General features: G+C 42.5%; 1 protein-coding gene across 10 annotated transcripts; it reads left to right on the forward strand.

The window, feature by feature from the left end:
* Positions 1-1,178: 1,178 nt before the first annotated feature.
* On the forward strand, positions 1,179-19,071 carry LOC132707918 (gamma-aminobutyric acid receptor subunit beta-like). 10 transcript variants are annotated; one of them, XM_060679955.1, is made up of 9 exons: positions 1,179-1,619; positions 2,786-2,889; positions 7,423-7,490; positions 11,152-11,378; positions 12,140-12,222; positions 13,273-13,410; positions 13,959-14,243; positions 14,753-14,883; positions 16,616-19,071. In XM_060679955.1, the coding sequence occupies exons 1-9, from the start codon at positions 1,495-1,497 to the stop codon at positions 16,928-16,930; spliced, it is 1,476 nt and encodes a 491-aa protein (XP_060535938.1). In that variant the 5' UTR covers positions 1,179-1,494; the 3' UTR covers positions 16,931-19,071. The 10 variants fall into 10 exon arrangements, with proteins under 10 accessions (XP_060535938.1, XP_060535929.1, XP_060535934.1 ...); XM_060679946.1 differs by lacking the exon at positions 13,273-13,410 and adding an exon at positions 13,626-13,763; XM_060679951.1 differs by lacking the exon at positions 13,273-13,410 and adding an exon at positions 13,626-13,763 and having other exon boundaries at positions 16,619-19,071.
* The last annotated feature ends 151 nt before the right edge of the window (positions 19,072-19,222 follow it).

Raw genomic sequence — 19,222 nt, forward strand, 5'->3', positions numbered from 1 at the left:
ACGCTCCGTCATGCCACCCACACCCCCAAGGGGTTAGTTTTTTCAAAGCCATTGTTTCCGAAACGCGCGTGTAAGCCCGACAGAAAAAATAAATACACTCCCCCGTCCCATGTATCGCGATATCTGATCGTGGCTGCTTCCATTAGAACGTCGCCGAAAACCCATCGAATTGCGTCTCGATGCCTGCCCAACCACTCGATTTCGCTCTCGGAATTTAAAAACCCTCGAAGCTTATATTAAAGCAACAACGTGTTGACTGCTCACCCCTCTCGTGCTGGAGATAATTGGATACTAATCACCCACTTAGCGCTGCTCGGGCGATATATTTTTTTAGCCCCCCCACCGCCCCCTGGTTTTGAAACTTTCAAGCGCTGACAAATCGCTTCGGATATTTGTTTTGTTCTATATCGTACCGGTGCGAATAGCCTCAGGATGGTTTGCCCGCGGGTCCTGCTGTCATTTTGACATTAATCTGGCTCCTGCCGCCGGGTCCCAGAGTCTAGCGCGATCGATCGATCGGAGAAGCAGACCCCGGGACCAGACAAGGCGCTGCTGTGTAGTCGCCTCTCTGTCGCACTCCCGCTGCGGTTTAGTACAGATTCGAAGGTATTCAGCGAGTAACCGGAAAACCTATGGGCTGATCCTGGTACCTCAAGGTGGCGTTCAAACCACTTACTCATTTTAAGGTTAAGGAGTTAAAGAACGTATTCAAAACAAGGTTTCCTTTGTAATACAAGCTTAAGTAACTACCAAGTACCATGATCAAATTCAATTTTTGGGTGAATGAATGTTATATCGAAAGTCTTTTTAAGGCCAGGCAAATACCAACGCATTTACGGCAGATTTTCCTACATAATTCTTGTGATCACGACGGTCACAGCGTAATTCCCACATCTATCGTTCGTCGTGTATGTTAGTTCGACTTAACGAATTATTAAAACGGTCAAGCTCTTAATTAAAACCACTGTTATGGTAAGTGAGGTACACTCTAATTATGCTGGTCATTGTACCAAAGACCGTCGAGATTGTAGCTTCCGAGTGCTTTAAAAATTTACCTTCGGCATCGAGTACAACTATAAGCGCGGAGAATGAAACGCGAACCCTTACTACATTTCCACCACTCTACGCGACCCCCAGACCTTGCGCACTGTCCTCGACCGCCCAGCAGAACGGCCACTCCTTGCGAGCGCGTCGACAGCAAGCAGCTTCGCGCTTAGCGACCCCTTGAAAACACACGCGTCAAACCAGCAGTCCGACAGCGAACCCGCGGCCGCGTGCCGACAGTGCGATATTGCGAATTTTCCGTGTAACATTGCAATAAAACCGCGCGCCTATGGAGACGAGGTCCTGCTCCGAGTCCGCCGAAGCCCTCGCGGAGATGACGCCCACCGGGACCGTCGACAGGGCGCTAGCCGGGCGCGCGGAAGCGTGAAACAACGTACGAAGACGCGAGAAAAACGAAGGATACACCGTGCACCGAGCCCCATCAACGAGATGGGGCCCCTAGGGGCCTGCTTTACGCGGGCACCCTTCCAGCTCCCCGCCGCGACGACGATGATCTGCGTCTTTGGTGTGTTCCTGACGATGGCGACAATGAGGTTTGGACCGGTACACGCCGGGTAAGTACCCAGGAACAATATCTAGTTTTGTTGATAAATATATACGGTCAATGTGTTAAAATTGAACACGTGTTGAGACCATTGTTAGGTTTTAATTTTAAATTTTATCTGTCAAAAGAGTCACGAGACGCTATTGCTCAATAACTGTAATTACTGATCACAGTCTTCAAAACTTTCTTGCAATCAATCAGTCAGTCGATAATGACCATCGTGTGTAACTACTCTAAGATAAATATCTCGCCAATAGATTTAGAGGAGGACAACGATAGCAAATAGTGTTTTAAATTAATAACTTCGGAGGATACGACGCTCATTGTTTCGTTGCCTCATCTAAGAGAGTTTGCATTAATTGTGTTGTTTGAACCGTCGAAAGTAGAAAATTACTATCGTTTCAGCAAGCTTTGGGGAAAATTTACGTCACAATCGAAACGCCGTCAGGTCAATAATATCGACACCCCTTTCGTTACGATCTCGCCACCCCCTCGCCCCAATTCTGTCGGTAAATTTACACTGTCTCTGTGTACGAATCGCTCAGCCACGAAAAGTCTCACATCATAAATTTCGACTTGTGCAAATACGAGAGACGTTTCCCATAAATCGAAAACCAAAAGTGTGTCTGGCAGACAAACAATCCGAAACATGGTCAAACAAAAGACGGGGCGCGGCGTCTTCTATTGACAATTCGAGGGACGAAATTCGCTCGGGGACTTTTTTTTGCGGTCTGTTTCGATATCGACTGCTCGGAAAATTCGACACCGTCGCCGAAATGGTTAGATTTGTTTATTTTTCACCGAATCCAGTGGCGTACTTCGTAATTGGCGGCTGGGGAAAAGAGATGGAAAATCGCCGCCGTCTCCGCGGGACCTTAAAATTTAAAGAAAACAAAACCCCCGGGGGCGGGGTGAGCGTCGCCGGTCGCCCCGGCGCCGGATAAAAGGGCGTCGGTTCGGAATCAAACGATTTTGGCTCGCGTCCCTTTGTGTCCCGATTTCGGGACTCGTTTCGATTTATTCGTCCCAATAAGGAACTCCCGAGGGGTAGGCGTGCGGGCGGAGGAATTTGGAATACGTTCAAAGCTTGCCGAAACGTTGAAAATATTCTTTCACGACTTTGGTTACGATACTCATTTGTTCATCGAGCGTTCACGAGTCTCTCTCGTTTATCAGGAGGAACCAGGGAGGGGGCAGTTACCTGGGGGACGTCAACGTTTCGGCTATACTGGACTCGTTCAGCGTCAGCTACGACAAACGCGTAAGACCAAACTACGGAGGTGAGTGAGCCGCTCTGAAAAATGAAAATGTTTCCAGGCTAAGGGATTCTTAATGCCTAAAAAATGGCGGGTATCCTAGATAAAATAACAGTTTTAATATAAATAAAATTGTAATCGACGATAACGCTGCCGAAAAATAAAATATATTTTAATATCGGATCTTAATACACTAGTTATAACAACATTACCGAAATTTTAAATGGAAATATGGCGCTGAAAAACTTAACTGTCATTTTTGAAGACGGTGTTTTTGTGACTAAAATTTTGACTTTATTTTGTAAACATTTTTATCTCATTGCAGATTCAAAACTGTCAAACATGATTTATCTATTCATTTCTTTTTATTTACATTCATTACTTTGGAGGATACGAAGCTCATTGTTTCGCTGCCACATTTAAGAGAGTTTACATGGGTTGTTTAAGTCTTGAAGCGTCGAAAATAGTAAATTACTTTTATCAACAAACAAGTCGTAACCTCAATCAAGTTCGAACCAGTGAAATTCACCCAAACTTGTAAAACAATAACGTGGCTGATAAAACATTTTTCTTGCAAATTTTGATCGATTTCCCGGTTGCGGCAAGAATTAACCAATATTTAAGCATCTTTTAAATGTTTATCTTAAACAAAATCTAGTTAGTTACGCAAAGATCAACCTTCATTTCCAAATATATTCAAAAATTGTTAAATCGTTTTTGCAATATTGACGTGTTGGCAACACACGCACACATCCACATACACGTTGCACCGCCGAAAAAAAATTAAATTCTCGATAACAATGATGATATAGAAATTAACGTGAAAGCAATATGGGCAAACACAGAAAAAGTTTTGACATTGCGATTTTAAATTGAACTTAACCCAAAGTTCTAAAATATGGGTGATAAGTAAATTTTGTCATTTTCCCAATAAATTTTATTCTATTTTGTAAAATATTAAGAAATAACCACATCTTTCTATACTTCGGATGAAGCAAAAATTAACCAACGTTATTTTATTGTTTCTTTTATTTTATCCAAACTTATACAAGATTTAGCTCCTCAAATCTACAGACTACTTTAGATAAACAAAGTTACAGGATTTGGACGGTTCATTGATAGAATTTTTTTCCTGCCGGTCGCATCCCGTGGTTGCCGAAAATTCCTAAACAAACCCCCCTCTCCGCCCCGCGTGGTAGTAAGCTGTTGGCGTCCCGGGAGCTCCGGGCCCGGAGTCCGCGGCTGTCAACTTTGACCTTTAGCGCGCCCATCTTACGGGGGTGATAGCCGCGACTAAATATAGATAATAATCAAAACGTTCGATAAGTTATATAAATATACAATGGGAGAGATTTAAAATTGATTGGGGAAAAATTGGTATTAAATGTCTTTGGACGTTTCATGCTCCACGTTTTCGGACAGAACCGAAATATACAGAAATATACAACGTTTGGTTCGGTTTGAACACATACAACTTATGCACTAGATGCGAAATTATTACATACATTTTATAATAACTATTCAAAAACAAAAATTGAAGGGTATAACGTGCCACCATCTCGTGGTCTTGCAGACGAAAGGGAAAGAGCGATACTTGACCTTAAAAAGTACATCTGTGACGGAAATTAAGTAGTATAGCAGAGCCGGTTCTAAGGCACTTTTGATGAAAATTTTGAATTGGCGTGAATCGTTTCGCATCGATAATCTTACTTTTAATAGATGTATTTTCAGGTTGTGCTAAATTATGTGTTCTATGTTAATGTATATCTTTCTATACGTACTGTCAAGAATGGGATTGCTAAGGCCTGCTAAGTTAACTCAAACTTAGAAGCCTCAATATCGTAATTTTTATAATCTTTAAATTATAAAATTTTTAATTTTCGTATATTCCGTCTACTTTGTTGTCGACTTTGATCATCAATATGTAGATAAAGATGATAAATTTTAGGAAAATAGAAAATAATATTTCCGATACCTAAAGTCAGCTAGAGGAACCAATTTTATCAGAAACGGCGACAGAAGCAAAAATAAGATGACTACTACGTCATTAAATCCACATGCACACGTTACAACGCCTTCAGTGAGTCGTGAGCAAGTGAACAAAACATAACATAAACATAGTTACGCAGTAAGGGTCAACGGTCTATTTTGAACCAAACTATAACGGACAAATATACCGGATGAATCAGTAGACAAGTAGCAAAATTATACGGGGGTGATCCTAGAGTGTGCGAACCAGAATTCGATAAAGAGGGGTTAGGTGTCCGACACATACGAGCCACCGGAGCGTCCGGGGCGCGAGAGGGTGGGGCTGAATCGATGACGGTGGTCGCTAGGCAACCGCAGGAGACCGGATCGGAGCAGCATCCCTCCGGCGTCGACATTTATATTACACGCGACTTTCGCCGCGGGTTCGGCGCCTTTTCATCCGAATAACGGCGCGCCCGCACATACACGCACGGACACACACAAAAATACGTCTTACGCCACAATACGTTTGAACTATTCAGTGTCGCCGGAGGAAAAATAAATATTCTCTAGAGTCAAGTCTTTTAATAATTTTAACGATAGTTTTATGGCAGTGGTCGCCAACCTCTTCAATGTGTTGAGCTACTTTGTTAATTTTGGATTTTTTTGTGGAATTGTTTATGTTTAATATTATATCAATTAGATTTTTTTGTGCAATTTTGAAGCTTCTTTGATTTTTGCAGTTTGTATTTTTAAATTTAAAATCGTTGTGAGAACTACATTGCCTCCACGAGCTACCGCTAGCTGGGCGAAAGTCTATTCATTAGTTACATCCACTATATCATCTGATTGCAGGCGGGTAATAACACCATGTAACTGTTACGAGTCTTCTAACCCAGAGACACTGTTGGGTGCCTAAGAAATTAATTTTCAGATGGATCGTTTATATAGGGATTTTTCAAAGACATTGGATATAATTGACGTTCTTTCCAGTGTGTGTGCGTGCGTGCGTGCGTGTGTGTGTGTGTGTGTGTGTGTGTGTGTGTGTGTGTGTGTGTGTGTGTGTGTGTGAATGTGTGTGTGTGTGTGTGTGTGTGTGAATGTGTGTGTATGTGCCTCTGAGTGTGTGTGTGTGTACTTCAAGCTTCAAATATTGGGCTTGCTCTCTGCAATTCATTCTGCCAACTTTGTTAGGTACAATATAAGTTCAATTTACCGCTGGTCGACATTAAACACATTGAATCTAAATATCAAATGAATGTAATATTTTAGTTTAGCGTCGATTTATCAACATCCGTCTTTAGAATTTTCTATTACGTCTGTGTCGTCCGTTCAGTGTTCGAATGTGTTAGCCAAGTTTGATCTTCTAATTAGAAAATGTTCAAAGTTTCTATCATATTGCAGCATACAGATTAAAAGTACTAAATACTTTCAAAGTCTTTCAAAATTAAATTTAAAAAATCATCGTTGGTATAAGGAATTATTTCATGATTCATTTAGTGATACTAACCATGGCTTGAAGATTGCATTGGTTCGTTCGCAAAGACCGTTTATTATCCACGATTTAGAAATTTCTAGTACTGTAATACGTATTGAAAATAGTCTGAAGCATGTTCGACCTAGCTAATTATATAGCTATTATAATTATTTTCTAATAGTCAATAAATAAACAAATAGTCTATATAAAAAAAAAGATAAAATTTTATTACAGAGACAGAATAATTTTAGGTTTTTTGTTGTTGTATTATTTAGTAATAATATCTTCTTGAATAATATTGCTTATAAATCTGGCGACTTGACCAATTCTAACATTTTTTGAAAATATTTTCGCTTCAAAAAGAGTTCATAGACAGAATTAAACCTTTTAACAAATATAGATTTTCCACTACCGGAGGTGGGTTGTTGCCACTATCAACCCCCATTTCTTCAAGGCGTTCAACATACCAAGTTGAATCATGTCAATAAATTTGGTACTTTGATGGCTTAAAAGTTTAAGCCCATTAAATGTGCTTCGAGGGTCTTAATTCGGCTCCCTGTCAACTCATCAATATTATTTCATGAAGAGTATCACTGCAGATGATTGTCTTCTACTGCAAAAGGACGTTGACAGGTTAACTTTGTCATGTTGGACTAACGGCATCCATCTTGATATTATGTTGACGGCAGTGCACCGGACCAGTTCAGGGATTTGGGTGTTTTGCTGAGGTTCGTTTTGGTTCTATAATCAGATGCTAGGGTTTGTGAAACCAGCACAAGAGCAATTGTTAGCCTCTACTCATCTAAACAATATATTTTTATGTCGCATAAACTTCTCTAGGTCCTGTCCTTTCTTAGTATGTCTTAAGTGAATAAATAACAGGGATAACAATAATACATAGATAATTACAAAAGAAATGTATAGAAAACATAAATAGAAAAGCAGGTTGCCACTAAACGATCAAAGGATTCATGGTGGCGTTGATTATATTGATTGATTTGATTTAATTATAAAAGATCCTGACCATTGTAGTAGTGTGTACTAGTCGAATGGGACCTAATAAAAGCGATTGAGCACGCCAACAACCAAATTCATTCGCGTTTGTTTCGCAGGCGCTCCCGTCGAGGTGGGGGTCACGATGTACGTGCTGAGTATAAGTTCGCTGTCAGAGGTGAAGATGGTACGCGGACGTTTCGTACACGAGCTTTGTGCCCCCCTCGCTTTTGCGCACCGACACACTTTACGGCCGCGGGGGAGGGGGGGGGGAGAAGGGGAAGAGATTCGATGTTTTGGGGGGTTCGCGGTATTTTTTCTCTTCGTACTACACGCAAAAAAATGTGTCATTTTGAAGAGAATTCAGTGGCGATTCTATAATTTTGTATTTGCCTTTATTCAGTGACCTCAACCAGGAAAAAGATGGATAGTAATGAGGATTGTAGTCTTTTCCTTGCTCGTTTATATAAATATGATAATGTGGTGCTCCCGTTCTTTGATTATTTTATTTACCCATATATTTCACTAATATTTTTTGTCCATCGTCATTTGGTGATCAGTCTCTTTGTGTTTTTAAACCAATTAAAACTGTTCCTATTTACGTAGATTTATAGTTTTGCGCTCCAGCTTCCTTTTCTAACTGACTGGTAGCCAATTCCAATTGCATATTCCGAGCGTCTTCCCCAGGTGATCTCGCGGTCGTTCTTGGAACGCAGACAGGGCTAGGCTCGGCCCATCCAATTCGCTTGTCACAGTTTATTCTAAAATTAAGTCCGAGCCACTTCGGACATTTCCGGGATTTTACCGCGAATTTTGACGTTTGTCAATTCTCACAGTCATGCTAGTGAATGTATTCGTGTTGTTTTGCGAAAATGTACCCAAAAATTAAGGGTCGTAGAAAACGTAAAGTATGCAACACGTTCGGTAAACTTTTTAACTCGTTTACCGCACTTGTTGCATAATATACTACTTACATGTACTTAGAAATTCAAGAAACAGGTAGAAACATTGAGCAATAATACAAACAATATCTTATTTTGCGGTTATCGTTCATTAGTATTAGCGTGTATGACAAAGAAGTACAATCCCATTGCTATCCGTCTCATTCTAAGTAATATTTCCATCACAAATTGATATTGATATTGACCCTCGCTTCCTATTTCACGTCCTTATAGGTTAAAGGGTAAATTGGTAAAGCCCAATTTTAACAACCAACCACATCTTGCTACGGCATAGTTAGCCCACCAGTTTTATCACTCTCCACAATCGATTCACGAATAGTTTTCGTTTTAAAAACAGGCGTTTGTCGTGACGCAGCGAGCACTCTCTTGTAATTTGCAGGCCCACCGGTGGACGTTGGCGTGACCATGTACGTGCTGAGTATCAGCTCGCTATCGGAGGTCCAAATGGTACACTGAAAACCCCGCAAATTCTCTTAGCGTTTTAAATGTTTATGTCGTTAGTGTCTCCCTTATTGCCACCCTCCGGGAAGTCCGGGGGGGCGGCGGCCGATCCGGACGCGACCGCGCTTTTGGACAGGCCCCAGGGGCGCGGGTTTTGATTTGGTTTTCACGCCTCCGTCACTGACCGATTTCCTATTTAACGCAAAAACGGTCGGCGACACTGAACGGTAGAAATGCGAGAGTGTGAGAGTCTATGATTTGGTTTTCAACGCAATTAAACGAGGGTGAATCGATTTTGCGATTGCAGGCCCCCCAGTTGATGTTGGCGTCACCATGTACGTTCTCAGCATCAGTTCGGTGTCGGAAGTTCAAATGGTACTTGATTTTTCGTAGTTCTTAAGCGGTACCGGTACCCGCACGTCCGAGATGTTCTATGCGGACGCCCATAGAAGATCCCGGACGCGGGGGCACCGTCGCGGGTCGTAACCGAGTCGATGTTTCGAGTATATTATTTGGGATCATAGTCGGACCACGCGGGATGGGCGTGAAGAAATGGGTGTAGTAACCCTCCGAATTGTGACGTCCATCTCGTCGTTGTCTCGTCAAATATCCGGGTCGTACCCGCCGGACTTGGGTGTATTGTGATCGTGAATGTATCATAACCTCTCTACTTTAAGTTCCTGCGACGCGGCGGACATTAGAGTAGAGTCGGACATAGTCGCAGTCTTGAATACTTGGACTGTGTGCATGTAAAAAGCCTCATGAGTATGTCGTACGCTTTTGTCGTAAGTTGTTTGCGAGACGTTGGTCAGGTAAGTTGCGGAGACGGCAACTTCCGAGCGTGCCCGCCAGATGTCGCCTGAATAACGATCGGACAATACTTTTGTTGCATTTATATGATCGAATATCTAAGATTGTTACTCAGACGGGATCGTGTAGATTACGTATCATCTCACCCATCCAAAAACCGATTGTATCACCTCATCCACGGGTGGAAAATTATACGTAGCGAGAATGATGTCGCCGCGGTACCGATGAACCGTCGTCGTCGGTACCGTTTCGGGAAAGAACCGCGAGAAACCGCTGGAAACCAAATCAAGGTTGACAAGGTCACACCAGGACGTGACCCCCTTGGCCTGGCCTGCGCGCAAACTCGAACCCAGACCCGCCCCGTTCCCGAAACCTTCCCCGAGACGAAGCTCCGCCCCCCGCCGCCACTGTTCATTTAAATGTGCACTCCCGACCCCCGGAGGGGGGTCAAGTACCAAGCATGAGCATGTCGCACCGCAGCTGTCGATGTATTTTTTCTTTACGATTTTTTATTTTGAACTCGTCGGGAAGGGGGTAGAGGTAGTGAACCTAGGAATAAAACGAGTACGGTCGTGAATTTAAGGCCGGTTTTATCATTATTATGACCCGCCACGCCCCGATTACAGGCGCAGTGCCGATTTGGCCTGAGGCCAGGGGGCACTAAAACGAAAAATATATATATATATATCCGCCCGTTCGTTTTCGCGTTTGACGCGATTTCAGAAACGAGTCGGCTACAACGCACCCCTTTTGTCTCCAGTTTTCATTCACGTGTACGCGAGGGCGTCCGAACAAAAGGAACTTGTTTCCGCCCGGGTGACGTGGGCGGATTGTAGGGGGCCGTTTATCAAAGTTGGGTGTTTTTCACCTTACGACGGCACCAATGACGTTATATCCAAATAAGTCATTGATAAAACACCTAGCGACCCGCAAGCGACATAAACAAACGTGACAACGGCGTATGTCCGCACGTTTAGAACGTGATCAGCATGTTGGCCCGACGAATGTCGATCGCCCTTTCGATATGATGCAGTAACGATAGTAGATTTTTTTTAGTACTGTTAATGGTTTAACGCTAAGGTGGGGGAGGGAGGGGTGGAAACGCGGCCCGCCGGAGGTTCGCATGCGGTGCCGCTTGCTGCATAATCGCCGATGCATGACTGCATTTCGAGGCTTTGGTTGTTTATGGCGAAATTTACTTGCGATTTCTGCGGATCGATCGAGAGCGGCGGGGGCAGCGGCGTTGGATACACGCCCGGCCTTGAAGTCGACCTTTAATCCAGCTGGTCCTTCGAGCCGGATCGAGAGATTCGTACCGCAGGAATCACAAGCGCACGTTTTGGACGTAGACAAAATTCGTAGCAGCCGCCCCGTCATAATGGAAACGCGCATGCGTATCCATGTCGATCGGTCGAACGTAACAAAGCTCGAAGGATGAAATTATAATAAAATACGGAGCTGACGATGAAAATAGCCGATTTGTCATCTAAATTCGGTAAACAGCAGGTCCGTACATATAAACTGGATATTTTAAAAATTGTTTCTCGTTTGTTACGTGCGGCAGGTCGAAACGTTTGGTGCGCGTGCGCGCGACCGCTTTCACTATTACGATCACGTCAATCGGTATGTTCCCAGGACTTTACGTTGGATTTTTACTTCCGACAATTCTGGACCGATCCGCGACTAGCCTTCAGGAAGCGGCCGCAGGTCGAGATGCTGTCGGTCGGTTCCGAATTCATCACAAACATCTGGGTGCCTGATACGTTTTTCGTCAACGAGAAGACGTCCTCGTTCCACAAAGCAACAACGTCAAACGAATTTATAAGGATACATCACTCAGGGTCGATCACTAGGAGCATTAGGTGAGGAGAGTGCTGTTGCCAGATCTCGCGTTTATTCTCGATATTACGCGATTTTCGTTAGTAAAGTCCGTTCATAGATATAAGAAAGTGACTAACTGATAAGAATTAAGGAAAGACCCGGGCAAGCTGTAAGAATGAAATATGGCCGAACAGGTACGTACTTTGCTTAGAATTTAATTATTTGAGGTTTTGTTAGGAAAGATACTAAACAATATTTATTTGTTTATGTATGTATTTATGTTTAAATCTAAAACAAAATTAGAAATTATTTTTATTACCTACTTAAATTACTTAAAATTATTCACATAATATATCAGTACCACTATCACTATCATCGCCTGTTCTAATTATTATTTGTTCTATATTATTTGCAATATAGATATGCGATCGTTCTGCTTTTTCTATGTGTTTAACAGAATTTGCCCAAGTTTGCCTAGGGATGTTAAAAACTTCGGTTTCGTTTGGTGCATTCGAGAGGATGAAAAGAGTTAAATCGTAGACTCGCGTGACGGTTGAATTAAATATGCGAAGGACAGAGTCAAACAGAAAGCTCCACAGAAAGATGCACAAAGCAGCGCACGAAATGGAAACTGGCCTTACAATAAATCGTTTTATCTTTATAAGTATTTGAGATCCTGAGAGACTCCGTCAATGGCGTATCTAGTCTAAATGTGGAATAAAACTTATTTTATTACATTTACAACAATCTTTGAAAAAAAGTGGAAAGCGGTTGCTCGTATTGACGCGTCCCTTCGTTCCAGATTGACGATCACCGCTTCGTGTCCAATGAACCTCCAGTATTTCCCGATGGACAGGCAACTGTGCCACATCGAGATCGAGAGTTGTAAGTATATCTTTCAGATCGAATGGGACCCAAACTAACGCAAACCGTTAAACACTCGATAACAAGAGTCATCCAAAGACAATGTAAATGTGCTTGGCGACGACGGGCGACCTTTTTTTACTTTTTTGTGTGTAATCGTTATTTATTACGGAACGCACGACACGACAAAAGCACAACGGCTCTTGGTCGTCGAAGCACAACTCCTATCGATTTATTCGGTCCGACTTTTCGAATGCGTCGACCGAAAACGAAAAAGCTTTTCTCTGTAAATATCTTTTTTTTTCTACACACACACACAAACACTTCAAACACGCAGTCACCATGATTAATTTTCGAATCTTTACAGTTTACAGATGTGTGCTATGTTGATCTGAGTGTTTGCAATGTGGATTCGGAAGCTCCGCAATATGTCAGACGCGAAGCCTAACTTGGAACGTCTGCCGCACAACTCCTAAAGTTACGACACCCAACTTTTAATTTCGATAATCGGCTTTAACGTCTGGCGAGGCTACGACGCGCACCTTTTAATTTCAAACGTCACGAATCGTAACTTGAAAATCTGACATTTTTGCGTTGTTTCCGAAACGTGCAAAAAAAAGGCGAAAAGATTCCTCGGTATCCTTCTCTAATACAGCACTATGCGGAAGGACCGTCGATTTGCGATAACCAGCCCGTTGTGAGCTGACTAAACAGCAGTACGGCAAATAAGGCTCACAACAGCCGCGCGCACTCAATCTATGGCCAGACACCCGGAAACTGCGACAAAATGGCCGACCACGGACTCCGACGTTATCTGGGACTCACACTCGTCGTACCAACGTCCGTCCACTGCTTTCAAAATCACTCACCATATCACGCTAGCACTGCATGCTCCCCACCGACAATCCCTCCGCTTGCTGCCGAGCGATCCCACCACTTCCCACTCCTGGCGTTGTTCAGTAGGTTACGTTTTGGCTTTTTTTGAGAGGACGGGGGCTCATGCATGATCGATCGCCGAGACTTGATCTACCATGATATGACAGCTTTGTTTGTTTTGGTGGGCCCGCATAGTTGGTTACACTATGAAAGACATTAGATACAAGTGGAACGCTGGACCGACCAGTGTCGGGATCAGCACCGAGGTCGAGCTGCCACAGTTCCGGGTGCTAGGCCACAGACAGAGGCAGAAGGTTATATCTTTATCGACAGGTAAACACCGCAAGTGGCCCCGGTATTTCTCTGTCCACTCGCAGAGCAATACCGGGACAAATAATTCGGTTCCAACGCAAAACCAATCACAACCACATTGAAACAAAAAGGTCGACGGCCACTTTTCTTTTCGCGCATACCTCCCACCACCGCGATATAGCTTCTATATACGCTCCGGCACTATTTTCGGCACTCTGTGTGGCTTGTGATTGCAGTCGGGTACACCATGAGGGACATACGGTATAAGTGGAACGAGGGGCCTAACTCTGTGGGCGTGTCCAATGAGGTGTCCCTGCCCCAATTTAAGGTTCTAGGTCACCGGCAGAGGGCGATGGAGATATCTCTCACCACAGGTACTCTCTCCTAGTTATACTGGTACTACTCGGACCTGCGCCGTTGACGTTATCTCACGAACCACCTCGAAGTCGTCGGATGGTTCTTGAGCTAACATAAAATGATTCCGCACCCTTTCACGAAACTGTCTGCCCTCCACCTCCGTGTCGGCAGGGAGCGGGAGTTTTTGTTTGACGTAGCCACTGTCCCGACAGGAAATTACTCCAGACTGGCGTGTGAGATCCAGTTCGTCAGATCAATGGGCTACTACCTGATCCAGATCTACATCCCGTCCGGACTGATCGTCATCATCTCCTGGGTGAGCTTTTGGCTGAACAGGAACGCGACGCCGGCGAGGGTGGCACTCGGCGTCACCACCGTGCTGACCATGACCACCCTCATGTCGTCCACCAACGCTGCCCTTCCCAAAATCTCATACGTCAAGTCCATAGACGTTTACCTCGGGACTTGTTTCGTTATGGTGTTCGCGAGCCTTCTAGGTCAGTATAATCCATCGTTTTATTTATTTGTTTACGAACGTTGTCTTGGCATTAAATCATTAATCATCAAGTACAGTCAATGTAACAGGACGGGTTGATGGAAAGATAAGAATAAGTATTGGTACAACTAAAATTTTACATGTTAACAACCTTATCGCAAAGTTCGTCGAAGAAATTCAACGTCTGCTAAAAAACGCCTGCTCGGAGGCGGTTATCCTCCATAATAAAAGAAAAGCCATCATAACCGGTTGAGTCGTGAAGGACCGCTTCCGCGCGACGCGTAGTTAAAAGTAGTTAGACGGGGTTAAGTTTTAAAAATTCATCAGCCACTCAAACTTTAGAGCTGGCGGAGTTCGTTAGGCGGCGGTCTCTATCTCTATCGGCCGTCGGGGAAGCCTTTCAGATTCGGACGTAAATATTTTAGCGTCTAATCAGAGCCGGTCCTAGCTCGATAGCCGTCGCGGCGTCGTATATTTTTTTTTTGTTGCGAATGTTCTGTTGTGTTGCAGAGTATGCGACTGTCGGATACATGGCGAAGAGGATACAGATGAGGAAAAATAGATTTCTCGCCATCCAAAAGATAGCGGAGCAGAAGAAGTTGAACGTCGACGGTCCCGACGATCACGTGCCCAAGCAAACAGTGAGTAATCGTACAATTGGCAGCGTCGCGGTGCACATTGGGGTATTAACCATACAAAACCGATCGAAAATTAAAAAAGCAACTGTTCTCTAAATGTTTAAAATGCTCCTACTTAACAATAATTGGTTACTCTGCGTTATTAAGTTTAAAAATTTCTTTTTTCAGATATGAGACAATAGAGTCAGGCCATTGATTTCGGTGTTGCCGGTTTTTTATGTAACCCTGGGCAAATTGTTACTGAATGTATTATCCGCTTTTTATTTAAAACGTTTTTAGATAATTTCGCTCAGAAATTAATTAACAGGTACCCCATTGCGCCGCCGTTAATGTCTATTTTATATTTTCAGTTTAGTTAAATTTAACTATTGTCGCTTCCTCAGCGTCATAAGGTTGTGTGTGCGCGCATTCGTTTATCTGGATTATTTCGTTGTTATGATACACCAAAGAGACGACTTAATATAAATCTGGAATCAATTGAATTGCTATATGTGTATATATAATTTATATTTCAAACAGTGTCCCTTTTACAAATAAACTGGACCTCGATTTAGGATGGAGGTGGTATGTATTTTACAGAATTATATGATTTGCAAGAAGCGGTCTGTATAAGTAATAGTTTCTTTAATTTCTTATAAATTATACAATTTAAATTACCTTATCGTTTTTATTATGTTATTTTATATTTTATTGTTTATATATATATATATATATATATATATATATATATATATATATATATATATATATATATATATATATATATATATATATATATATATATATATATATGATGACACTATATTCCGGGATATCATCCGTTCGCTCGTTGAACTCCGACTGGAATCCTGCATCCGACTGGAATCCTGCAAATCTTGCATCCGACTGGAATCCTGCAGACGTTTCGCCAAAATCTCACTTGGCATCTTCGAAGTGTTTTCGGAACGCGAGCATTGAAGATGCCAAGTGAGATTTTGGCGAAACGTCTGCAGGATTCCAGTCGGATGCAAGATTTGCAGGATTCCAGTCGGATGCAGGATTCCAGTCGGAGTTCAACGAGCGAACGGATGATATCCCGGAATATAGTGTCATCACATTTTTCCATCCGTGAATCAATACGTGAGAATATATATATATATATATATATATATATATATATATATATATATATATATATATATATATATATATATATATATATATATATATATATATATATATATATATATGATGACACTATATTCCGGGATATCATCGAACGGATGATATCCCGGAATATAGTGTCATCACATTTTTCCATCCGTGAATCAATACGTGAGAATATATATATATATATATATATATATATATATATATATATATATATATATATATATATATATATATATATATATATATATATATATATATATATCCCTCTGTTGGCATTTATTAATATTTAGTTTCATTCCATTCAAATCGCTCCATAGCGATAGGTGGTCCAAATCGGACTGGAGTTTAATGCACAATAATTTTAAGTCGTCAGCAAATAATAGGAAACATGCGTGATGAATCATGAGGCAGTATCATTTACAAAGACATTGAAGGCCAGGGTCCCTGGTGCGATCCTTGTGGAACATCAGAAGGCATTCTAATTTCGGTGTGTGTGTGTATGTGTGTGTGTGTCTGTGACCGCGTTTCGACCCGGTCAGTGGCGTAGAAACGGGGTGCTTGTTAGTGGGGACCTTTGTTCCAGGAGGTGCGGTTCAAAGTCCACGATCCAAAGGCGCACAGCAAGGGAGGTACGCTCGAGAGTACGGTGAACGGGGGCCGGGGAGGCAGGGAAGGCGGTCCGGACGAGGAGGCGGCCGCGCCGATCCCACAGCACATCATGCACCCCAACAAAGACATCAACAAGCTATACGGCATCACCCCGTCAGACATCGACAAGTACTCGCGAATAGTGTTCCCCGTGTGTTTCGTTTGCTTCAACCTGATGTACTGGATCATTTATTTGCACATTTCCGACGTGGTCGCGGACGACCTGGTGCTCCTCGAGGTGGACAAGTAAGCGAGGCGGCGGCGCCTTCCGGAGATCCGGCAACCTCGCATCATCGAACGCGCACGAACTCGAAACTAGTTCGGGCCAATCGACCGAGAGTTAAACGATTGGTTTCGCGACAGAATTTGTAGTCCGCGTAAGGTGCAATCCGTGTTACTTTTTTTTTGTAAAATTCACCTTCAAACCAAGCAGTTTTAGCATTTTCCGACGTATAAAATGAAAAGTATTGAAGCGGCCAAAATCGAGAAGGTCTGCTTTTTTGGTTTTTCTAAAATCGATAGAGAAGTTTGAGTCTTGAAACATGCTCAGAATTAAATTTAAATTTCTCTAGAGAGTTTTTAGAACAAACTTCTTGTCAATTAATAAAACATCCATATTAATTTGTAATTAAAAAGGGGCAGAATCAAAATGTAGCCTCGAAACGCACAAAAAGCGCACAATATTTCGCACATTTGGATTTTAAACACAAGCATTTTATCAAATACTTACGCACACGATCAAGAAGCGTCAAGCTCTTTTTAGTATGAAAAATACGGAAAATTTACAATTATTTGCAACCATGTCAAAAATATTTTCGCTGATTATCGCAGACCTGATTCCTTAGTAAAAGAAAGCGTTATTACTACTGTGCGTATAAGTCGTAATAAGTAATACATCATTCAGAAAGTTGAAAATCTCTCCAACAGAGGTCTCCCGAGGTTCGCAGCGCGGTTGCTTCGATACCTTTAATTTTATATGCACCAAAACTGAAAAGTTAGTTAAAATTATTAATAAATTATTAAGTCGCAAACTGCGAGTGAGATTTATAAAAAAAAAAGTCGCCACGCGACGTTGCCAGCGATCGGCCATGACCTTCGCGCTTACGTCGTGTCACGTTCCTGTAAATATTCCGTTATCGTTATGGCAGACGCAATTCTATAATTATGTTGAAGATTTTTTACTGTGTTGTTCTGGGTGCGCAGGCGCGAAGGTCACCGACCGAACGAAAACGGAAAAAACTCGAAAAACTTTTCCTCTCCCCTTTTCCACCTAGCGGGACGTAGTTTATAGGAGACTGAGTTTTAACGTTATTATTATTATCAATATTATACGTAACGAGCAGAGAGTTTATTTGAAAGCCCGTGTACATAGAACGTTCCTGTTTTTATACTCCTCGCGCACACCTTATACACGCCCAAAAAATAAAAAAAAAAACTGCAATTATTCCTAGGATTTAATAATAGCACCTAAAAGAGGAAAACACCGCGGAAGGCGAACGCGCGTCAGGCGATGAGGTCGCGGGTCGCGTTTCCGTGGTTCGTGGCGCGACGCGCGGTCGCTCGTCGACACTTTGGCACGGAACACAGCCGCGCGCGCAGAACAAAAAACGGTCGATTTCAAAACACACACAAATACACACACGCAAAAAGAAAAACACAAAGAAATACCGCGTAGTAACGAAATTCTAAAAAAATGTAAAATATTATATGATGTAATTAAATTATAAATATATATATATACACAAACATGAATAGGTAGGTTAAAACAAAACGCGCTCGTAGACAAAGTTTAATATAGCGAAACACTAAACAAAAATGTATATATATACTTAGAGCCACCAGAAAAATAAACAGAGATTAAAATGTAAGATGATTTTTATAGGACGGGGCGGAGGGGGCGAAGCCCCGTTTCGCCCTCTGCCTCCCGCCTACACCGTTTAAAAACAAAAAAAAACAACCCTAGTTACTATACTGTCACTACACCGTGTTAACAAAAATGGCGAAGACCCATTGAAAATGTACCGCGCTGCTCGGGTCAGCGGGTGGACGGGTGGGGGGTAACCGCTGCCGGGCGCCGTCCCAACCCGAAACGAGACGAAATCTAAGGCGGTCGGGGTCGTAGATATAAGGGGCGTTCCTGACACTCAGAGGGCTCACGTCTAGGAACCTCCTCCCGCGGTTATCGCCCACCCACGAGACGGGCGGCGACTATATTGCTCACTATTACAAATATTCTAAATAATAAGAGAAGAGTTGTATGTACTATATTTGAAGACATTAATTGCGATTATTTAAATTATTACCAATGACCGAGGACAGGAGGTAAAAACTACGTATTGCGTAGCTACTATACAGTTTGGCGTTTTTATTTCATTAAAAAAGTGAAACCGAAGCGAATAATTTGTTTTAGTTATTGCCCCTTCAAGAAATTCCAAATTCCCTTACAGAAATGTTAATAAAGGCACGTGACACGCCATCTAGCAGCTACAGGCGAAAGCAAGAGACTGCCGTGCGCACTTTCTAGGTATCGCCCCGCGCTCTT

The sequence above is a fragment of the Cylas formicarius genome, unplaced genomic scaffold, assembly GCF_029955315.1.
Source record: "Cylas formicarius isolate icCylForm1 unplaced genomic scaffold, icCylForm1.1 PGA_scaffold_9__14_contigs__length_23061073, whole genome shotgun sequence".
Classification (NCBI taxonomy): Eukaryota; Metazoa; Arthropoda; class Insecta; order Coleoptera; family Brentidae; genus Cylas; species Cylas formicarius.

Coding starts and splice junctions, on each gene's coding strand:
- LOC132707918 (XM_060679955.1), top strand. CDS start 1,495: ATGGGGCCCCTAGGGGCCTGCTTTACGCGGGCACCCTTCCAGCTCCCC. Junction 11,379..12,139: donor TCGATCACTAGGAGCATTAG/GTGAGGAGAGTG, acceptor CCTTCGTTCCAG/ATTGACGATCACCGCTTCGT. Junction 14,244..14,752: donor GGTGTTCGCGAGCCTTCTAG/GTCAGTATAATC, acceptor GTTGTGTTGCAG/AGTATGCGACTGTCGGATAC.